General features: G+C 44.1%; 1 protein-coding gene across 1 annotated transcript; it reads left to right on the top strand.

The window, feature by feature from the left end:
* The first annotated feature begins 1,655 nt into the window (after positions 1-1,655).
* LOC117820496 (collagen alpha-1(XXIII) chain-like) lies at positions 1,656-8,156 on the top strand. Its single transcript, XM_034694285.1, has 15 exons — positions 1,656-2,247; positions 2,918-3,002; positions 3,415-3,527; positions 3,633-3,674; positions 3,766-3,792; positions 3,926-3,997; positions 4,489-4,554; positions 4,949-4,975; positions 5,193-5,237; positions 5,312-5,347; positions 5,456-5,536; positions 6,853-6,949; positions 7,230-7,339; positions 7,474-7,593; positions 7,942-8,156. Exons 1-15 carry the CDS (start codon positions 2,095-2,097, stop codon positions 7,957-7,959), a joined length of 1,092 nt encoding a protein of 363 aa, XP_034550176.1. The 5' UTR covers positions 1,656-2,094; the 3' UTR covers positions 7,960-8,156.
* Positions 8,157-9,652: the final 1,496 nt, after the last annotated feature.

Raw genomic sequence — 9,652 nt, forward strand, 5'->3', positions numbered from 1 at the left:
TGCATTAAACACAGACATGACTCTGTAGTGGAAGTCACTGCATTAAAAACAGACATGACTGTAGTGGAAGTCACTGCATTAAACACAGACATGACTCTGTAGTGGAAGTCACTGCATTAAACACAGACATGACTCTGTAGTGGAAGTCACTGCATTATAAACAGACATGACTCTGTAGTGGAAGTCACTGCATTAAACACAGACATGACTCTGTAGTGGAAGTCACTGCATTAAACACAGACATGACTCTGTAGTGGAAGTCACTGCATTAAACACAGACATGACTCTGTAGTGGAAGTCACTGCATTAAACACAGACATGACTCTGTAGTGGAAGTCACTGCATTATAAACAGACATGACTCTGTAGTGGAAGTCACTGCATTATAAACAGACATGACTCTGTAGTGGAAGTCACTGCATTAAAAACAGACATGACTCTGTAGTGGAAGTCACTGCATTAAACACAGACATGACTCTGTAGTGGAAGTCACTGCATTTGTCTTGCATTTAGCACCTCTGCTGGAGTCCTCTTTGATCAAGGTTTGTCCTTCAGAAAATTTCAAGGTCAGTCTTTTTTCACTCACAATATTTCTAAAATCAAACGCATCCTGTCTCAGAGTCATGCAGGGAAACTAGTCCATGCATTTGTTACCTCCAGGTTAGATTACTGTAACTCCCTTTCATCATGCGGCTCTAATAAGTCTCTAAAGACTCTGCAGCTCGAGGACTGACTAGAACCAGGAAGAGAGAGCACATCTCTCCCGTGTTACACAGCCTCCCCATAACATCTATAATTTAAAATCCTTCTTCTGACCTCCAAAGCTCTTAATGATCAGACACCTTCATATCTTAAAGACCTCATAGCGCCCTATTCCCCCTCTAGACCTCTACGCTCCCAACATGCAGGCCTGCTCATCGTACCTAAAGTCTCTAAAAGTAGTATGGGAGGTAGAGCCTTCAGTTCTCAGGCCCCTCTCCTTTGGAATCATCTACCAGTCAGGGTCCGGGAGGCAGACACCCTCTCTACTTTTAAGAGTAGGCTTCAAACTTTCCTTTTTGATAAAGCTTATAGTTAGAGCTGGATCAGGCTTGGACCAGGTCTTAGTTCTGCTGCTATAGGCTTAGACTGACACACTGGGATCCTGTCTTTCCCTCTCTCTCCTCTCTCTGCCTGTCTCTCACTTTAACTCTTCCTGTCCCATTAAAGTTACTAACCATAGACCTTTCTGGAGTCCCTGAGCTCCCTTGTCTCGTAGGTTCCTCTGGATCTCTGCTGCTGTGGACGTGGTCCAGACTCCAGCTGCTACAACTACTACTATCCGTCTCCCCACTATCATCTCTCTCTCTCTCTTCATCTCCCTCTATCCCTCTCTCCAACACGGTCTCAGCAGATGTGTGTCTAACATGAGTCTGGTCCTGCTGGAGGTTTCTGCCTGTTAAAGGAAGTTTGTCCTTGCCACTGTAACTTGCTAAATGCTGCAAAGTGCTCTGCTCATGGTGGATTAAGATGAGATCAGACTGAGTCCTGTCTGGAAGAGGGGACTGGATCTGATCCGGTCTTGATGTTGGGCCTTTGTTAATAGTGGAAAATAGAGCCGGTCTAGACCGGCTCTGTTTGGAAAGAGTCTGAGGAGAACATTTGTTGGGATAAATAAAGATTGATTTATATCTGCAGTAATGTGAGGAGTTAAACCCTGCAGGTTAGAACAACAAGCTTTTCTGCATCTTTGATTTCATTAGAGTAAAATATCATCCTTTAATCTCCTGTGTCTCCTGATCTGTGTTTCTTTGAACAGTTGTCCTCATGTAACACTCCCAGAGGTTCACTATGAGGCCTCTCCGCCTCTCCGCCTCGTTAGATTTATAGATTTAGATTGCATTGTGTAATCTCTGTGAGGAACTTGGCTCTGAGCCCTGGATGTAAAAGGAAATACAGTAATGATAATATAACACAAAGTGACAGAAGGTGCCTCAGTGTTTCAGCCTCCACAGCAGCCTCTGATCAGCAGCTCCTCTTTGGCTCTGTGTCTGAAGTAATTATCTGATTATTCGAGCCGGGCGCTGCCAGGGGCTGCGTTGCATTTCCACAGTTTATGGAGATAAGTTGGACTCAGCGTGCAAGCTTAGCAGAAAGCTCCCTGGCTCTGCTGCTGGACGATGACCAGCAGGAGAAGCGGCTCCAGCAGACGGCCCCACTGCAGGACGAGGGCTCCATCACAGAGCTGTGCAGAGGAGGCGACGCTGAGGTAAGAGGCACACACACACACGCTTCTCTGCATGCAGACACACACCGGGTCATTTACACAGACCTGTAAGAATCAGCTGCACCTGTGTAAGTACGTGGAGGGGATGGGATGTTTGGAGCGGAGGAGCTGTTCTCTAAAGGACTGAGACTGTACGAAGCTTCTTTATTTGAACATTTGAAGGCCTGACGGGTGATTCTCTGGAGCACTCTCTCCTCCTGTGAGCAGCTTTTGTTGTAAAATCAATAAGAAGCAGTTTGCATGAGGACATTTTAAAGAGAGGATCAATGCCATGTTGACAAACAGTTTCTGTCGTCTGTGATCAACAACGTGAAAACAAGAAGATCTGTGTTTGAAGAGCAACCTGCACATTCTTCTTACCAAGTTGCAAGACAGATATTGTGATCAATAAGGTGATAGTTCTGTTTGTTTTGCAGTTTTTTTCTTTTTGCAAAACATTCAATTTTCTCTGCAGGATGCACGATTCAAAGATGGATGCTTTAGAAGCCTTTTTGGCACATTGTGCATGAAACAAGTGCAGAAGAGATCATCTCAACGTCTCAGCTCGTCCACAGTGAGCCGTGTGTTCCCTGTCAACATCTGATCATACCTGTGCACAACAAAGACTCGTGCACCTTGTTGTTCCAGATCTTGATGTGCAGTATCTTTGCAGGAAGAGGAGATGCTGACTCAGCTGGTGTTGGGATGGACTGCCTTGCTCAGCGGCCTCCAGCCGGCAGCTCCCTCCATCACAACCAGTGAGTACAAACACGAGACCCTGAGTTCAGACCTCAGCTGCATGTCTCTCCTCCAGTTAAAGCTGGGTCTAAAGTTTATCTCAGGAGCTGCTACATCCTCACAGAGCGACACTTAAAGCCATCAAACTCTGAAGATGTTTCATTTCTTTCTCAAGTTACAAAGAAAGGAAAACATCTGAAATTTAAAAAGCTGGAACATCAAATGTTTGATGTTTTTAAAAAAGACTGAGACAATAACTCAGCATCAGAGTTGGAGTTTGATTCTCTTCCCTCTGATTTTTTAATTTATCATCACAGCTGAAATTCACAAACCTGACCGATGTAAGAGTTTAAAGTTCAGAGGAGCTTTAATGAGCTCCTTCAGATTTCTGGAAATGTTTGTCTGACTTCATCTCTGCGTCTCTGTGTGAAGGACTTCTGTCTAACAGAGGCAGCAGGCTGACTCCTGGGAAATGTCAAGTCTTCATCCCGCCTCCTCTTCCTCCACCGCCGTTTCCTCCCATCAAACGGAAAGCAGAGCTGATGGTGATCACACACAGATAACTCTCTGCAGCTTAAACTACACACACACAGGAGCTTAAATGAATACATGAACATGTGCATGACTCTGATTCTCCCTCTGGTCCTCAGGTGGATCTCACAGAACACATCACAGGACCTAAAGGAGAGAAGGTAGGACGCGGCTCAGTCAGAGAGTCTTAAATGATCCTATGACTGATTTAATTTGCACCATAAAGATTCTTATAAAGCTTTTATTTTGAAGGGCTGCAGAGGACCCCGAGGAGCGAGGGTACAGAGCAACACACACACATTTACACGCTCACACACACACATCTGTGTGTGCACACTCTAACTCATAAAGATGTGATGGAGGTGGTTAAAGGAGAGTTAATGCTGTGTTAAACTGTGTGTGTGTGTTTCAGGGTAAACCTGGAGTAACAGGTCCAGAGGGAGAGTCTGGATCACAGGGGATCATGGGACAGCTGGGTCAAAAGGTCACACACACACACTCAAACACACACACTTTTTACAGAGTTTAAAAAGGGCTCTCACTCACATTTCTTGTCTTTGTTTGATTCCTGACTCAGGATTTTTAAAAATCTGCAGAAATAGAAAATTAAATGTGCATAAAAACATGAAATCCCTGAACATTCATTTCTGTCATTTCTTGAGTTTTATGTTTTGCTAAGTTTCAGGCTCACTACCTGAGTCTTTGATTTTAGTAGAGAGTGAGACACAGACTTAAACTCACAGCAGCTCCTCACTTTGGATCATACAGCGTGCAGAAACAGACTCTTTCATGCACATCCTTGAAATTAGATGGATCAGTGATTCTGTATTTGTTTGGACATTAAGAAACCAGATCTGAGACATGAAGTGATCCACATCTGAAGCTCTCTTTCTCATGTACATTTAAAAAGTGTTCATGTAATTTAAATGATGCTTACAGTCCTGATACTGGTCTACCTCTGCATGCTGTCCTCAGGGGGAGAAAGGAGACCGAGGCTGGAGGGGTCTGTACGGAGACATCGGGACTCCCGGGATGATAAAGGTACGTTCACTTTAATTCATCTCCTGCTGAGTCTAGAGCTTTTATCAGAGAGCATGTTATTATTATTATTATTATTATTGACATTGTTGTTTTATTATTTATTCTATGATTATTATTATTAACATATTTTGTAACGATTTGATGTTTTTGTTTTCTTTTAATATTATTGGTTCATGCACTAACTGGATGATCCTTTAAAATGTTGATTATTTTGCATCTCTCCTTCTGATGCATCATAAAGCACTTTTGAAAAGTGCTCCATAACTAAAGATTATCATATTATTTATATTATTATAATAAATCATAAAACAAGTTTCAGGATCAACACATCAGGTGATCAACGTCATGTCAAAGTTAAAGGTAAAGCTCTGATGAGTCCTGTGTGTGTCCACAGGGCAGTAAAGGACGTCGAGGATTCAGGGTGAGTCCACGTTCCTTCAGTTTCTGACTCTCAGAGAAACACAGATCAGATCTAAGGTCTCAGTCTCTGACTCTCAGAGAAACACAGATCAGATCTAAGGTCTCAGTCTCTGACTCTCAGAGAAACACAGATCAGATCTAAGGTCTCAGTCTCTGACTCTCAGAGAAACACGGATCAGATCTAAGGTCTCAGTTTCTGACTCTGGTCTTTGCTTCAGGGAGAAAACGGTCTGAGAGGACGCCGTGGAGCAGGAGGAGAGACGGTGAGAGAGAGCTTCTTTTGTTTTCTGAAATGTGAAGTTATTATGAAGACCAGTCAAACAGTTTGTGTCTGCAGGGAGAGTCCGGAGTCCCCGGAGAGCTCGGAGAGAAGGTAGGAGACGTTCTGACACGTTCAGTCTGTTAATATAGAAATATAGAAGAGTTCAAATCAAAGGAAAGCTCCAAACATCAGGAGTGATTTGACTCTGTGCTTCTCCAGGGCGACCTGGGTCTGTGGGGCGATCGAGGGCAGAGGGGAGAGCAAGGACCCCGAGGTCAGAGTGGAGCCAGAGGGGGTGTGGTGGGTATCTACAGACCAACACACACTCACTGACGCTGTTTAAACATCTGTATGAACAAACATCTGTTTAAACATCTGTTCCAACAAACATCTGTACTAACAAACATCTGTACCAACAAACATCTGTACCAACAAACATCTGTTTAAACATCTATACCAACAAACATCTGTACCAACAAACATCTGTACCAACAAACATCTGTACCAACAAACATCTGTACCAACAAACATCTCTTTAAACATCTGTACCAACAAACATCTGTTTAAACATCTATACCAACAAACATCTGTTCCAACAAACATCTGTACCAACAAACATCTGTTTAAACAAACATCTGTACCAACAAACATCTGTTTAAACAAACATCTGTACCAACAAACATCTGTTTAAACATCTGTACCAACAAACATCTGTTTAAACAAACATCTGTACCAACAAACATCTGTACCAACAAACATCTGTACCAACAAACATCTGTACCAACAAACATCTGTACCAACAAGCATCTGTACCAACAAACATCTGTACCAACAAACATCTGTACCAACAAACATCTGTACCAACAAACATCTGTACTAACAAGCATCTGTACCAACAAACATCTGTACCAACAAGCATCTGTACCAACAAACATCTGTACCAACAAGCATCTGTACCAACAAACATCTGTACCAACAAACATCTGTACTAACAAGCATCTGTACCAACAAACATCTGTACCAACAAGCATCTGTACCAACAAACATCTGTACCAACAAACATCTGTACCAACAAACATCTGTACCAACAAACATCTGTACCAACAAACATCTGTTTAAACATCTGTACCAACAAACATCTGTACCAACAAACATCTGTACCAACAAACATCTGTACCAACAAGCATCTGTACCAACAAACATCTGTACCAACAAACATCTGTACCAACAAACATCTGTACCAACAAACATCTGTACTAACAAGCATCTGTACCAACAAACATCTGTACCAACAAGCATCTGTACCAACAAACATCTGTACCAACAAACATCTGTACCAACAAACATCTGTTTAAACATCTGTACCAACAAACATCTGTTTAAACATCTGTACCAACAAACATCTGTTTAAACATCTGTACCAACAAACATCTGTACCAACAAACATCTGTTTAAACATCTGTACTGAAGGGAGGAGGGGACAAACACTCACAATGATCCTGCAGTTTGATGATTATTATTCACCTTCTTCCCCGCTGCTCTGAGATTCAGACTTTGAGGTTTTATTCATTATAAGCTGTCAGGTCTTGAGTTCATGTCTGAGTCTTTGTTTGCAGGCGTTGAAAGGATCTCGAGGACCTTCAGGACGGCAGGGTCACCCTGGTTTTGCAGGGCTACATGGTTTGACTGGAGATCCTGGACTACCTGGGCAAGGTGAGTGAGAGCTTCTTAATGTGGAGAATGATGTAGACCGGGGGTTCCCAAACTTTTCAGCCCGGGAAGGAGGGAGGCTTCGTTGGATTTTGGTCTCATATTTTACACAAAGTCAGACACAGATCCTCAGATCAGAGGAGGGAAGCTTCTTTAAAAGATTTCAAAAGACATGAGAGAGACTTTCTCTGATCAGAGGAGGACATGTGGAGTTTAAAGTGTTGTCATACTGATGTTGTTGTTTTCTGTGGACATGAATAATAACAGAATCTTTGTGTTGTAGTTTTTATCCTTCCAGGTCTGCAGGGAGACACCGGAGACCTCGGTCCTTCAGCCAGGTGTAACTGCTCCAACGTCCGGGCCCCGAAACCCCTGCTGGACCGAGTGAACCTGGTCAGAGTCTGACTGGTGTGATGAATCTTAGAGCAGGTTTTTAATATCAACATGATAGAGTTTAAAAGAGGTGTGTGTGTGTGTGTGTGTGTGTGTGTGTGTGTGTGTGTGTGTGTGTGTGTGTGTTTCTGCAGATCTTCATTGCAGACGGAGAGAAGCAGATGAGGAGGCTGAGAGGAGAGAACGTGATGGTGCTGAGGACGGACAGGAACGCTCTCTACATCTACTCTCAGTCTCAGTGGATCAACGTCCTGGTAAACACTGCAGGAGGGACATGAAGCATGTTCAGACTTAATGTGATCACTCTAACATCTGCTGAAGGAATACAAGCTGGGGCAACATCAAGACAAGTTAATCATCTCACATTGATCTGATCCAAACAACAGAAACACTCCATGGTAGCTTGAGTTAGGATGCATTTTTAATGTTGCAGAAATATCCTTCAAATATGAAAAACATCAGCGTGCAGACGAGGAACACAGAGCAGGCTTTAATGCAGTCAAAGGGAGAACCAGGTGTTACGTGATTCTCCTTCCCCTCTGTGTCCTCATGATCTGTTTCCCTCTCTCTCTTGTGACGCTGCTTCCTGTTTGGACCTGCAGGAGGACTCACGGCACTGACAGACCCCTCAGACCGACCCCTCTGCGTCTAACTCAGGCTGAAGTGCCTTTGAGCATCAAACCCTTAAACCTCAGTGGATCCAGTGGAGCCGCTCAGAGAGCTGCAGCTCAGACTGGTTGTACTGGGATGAGTCCAGGTGTGAATGTGATCCGATCAGGTGTACACGTGTTAAATAAAGTCTGATCCGTCCTCTGAACGACTCCTTGTTTGTGTTGACTTTACTGCCCCCTGTGGACAAAGTGATGCCTCTGACCTCTTTGCAGATCTTGTCCTGTAAGTGTATAAACTATGAATGATATTATAAATGATACTTAAACACATTTTACTGTTAAACTTTTATTTAAGTAGATTTAAAAACAGTGAACTTGCAAAGTTAATGTAAAATATACAACTACAAAAGATCCTAAATTAAGAGCCGTTCTGGAGTCGAAAGAGCCGGCACTTCTTTGGGAGCCGAGTTAAAAGGGCCCGCTCTCTGAAAAGAGCCGAACTTCCCATCACTGCTAATCCCAACTCCTAACCCTAACCCTAACCCTAACCCTAACCCCAACCCTAACCCTAATCACAACCCTAACCCTAACCCTAACCCTAACCCTAATCACAACCCTAACCCTAACCCTAACCCTAACCCCAACCCTAACCCTAACCCTAATCACAACCCTAACCCTAACCCCAACCCTAACCCCAACCCCAACCCTAACACTAATCACAACCCTAACCCTAATCACAACCCTAACCCTAATCACAACCCTAACCCTAACCCAAACCCAACCCTAACCCTAATCACAACCCTAACCCTAACCCTAACCCTAATCACAACCCCAACCCTAACCCTAACCCCAGCCCTAATCACAACCCCAACCCTAACCCCAGCCCTAACCCTAACCCCAGCCCTAATCACAACCCTCACCCTAACCCTAACCCTAACCCTAACCCCAGCCCTAATCACAACCCCAACCCTAACCCCAGCCCTAATCACAACCCCAACCCTAACCCTAACCCTAACCCCAGCCCTAATCACAACCCCAACCCTAACCCCAGCCCTAACCCCAACCCTAACCCTAATCACAACCTTAACCCCAACCCTAACCCTAATCACAACCCTAACCCTAATCACAACCCTAACCCTAACCCTTACCCTAATCACAACCCTAACCCTAACCCTAACCCCAAACCTAACCCTAACCCCAACCCTAACCCTAATCACAACCCTAACCCTAACCCTAACCCTAACCCTAACCCTAATCACAACCCTAACCCTAACCCTAACCCCAACCCTAACCCTAACCCTAACCCTAATCACAACCCTAACCCTAACCCTAACCCTAACCCCAACCCTAACCCTAACCCTAACCCTAACCCTAACCCTAACCCTAACCCCAACCCTAACCCTAATCACAACCCTAACCCTAACCCTAACCCTAACCCCAACCCTAACCCTAACCCTAATCACAACCCTAACCCTAACCCTAACCCCAACCCTAACCCTAATCACAACCCTAACCCTAACCCTAACCCCAACCCTAACCCTAATCACAACCCTAACCACAACCCTAACCCTAACCCTAACCCCAACCCTAACCCTAATCACAACCCTAACCCTAACCCTAACCCTAACCCTAACCCTAACCCTAATCACAACCCTAACCCTAACCCTAACCCCAACCCTAACCCTAACCCTAACCCTAATCA

Source organism: Notolabrus celidotus, chromosome 10 (assembly GCF_009762535.1).
Source record: "Notolabrus celidotus isolate fNotCel1 chromosome 10, fNotCel1.pri, whole genome shotgun sequence".
NCBI lineage: Eukaryota > Metazoa > Chordata > Actinopteri > Labriformes > Labridae > Notolabrus > Notolabrus celidotus.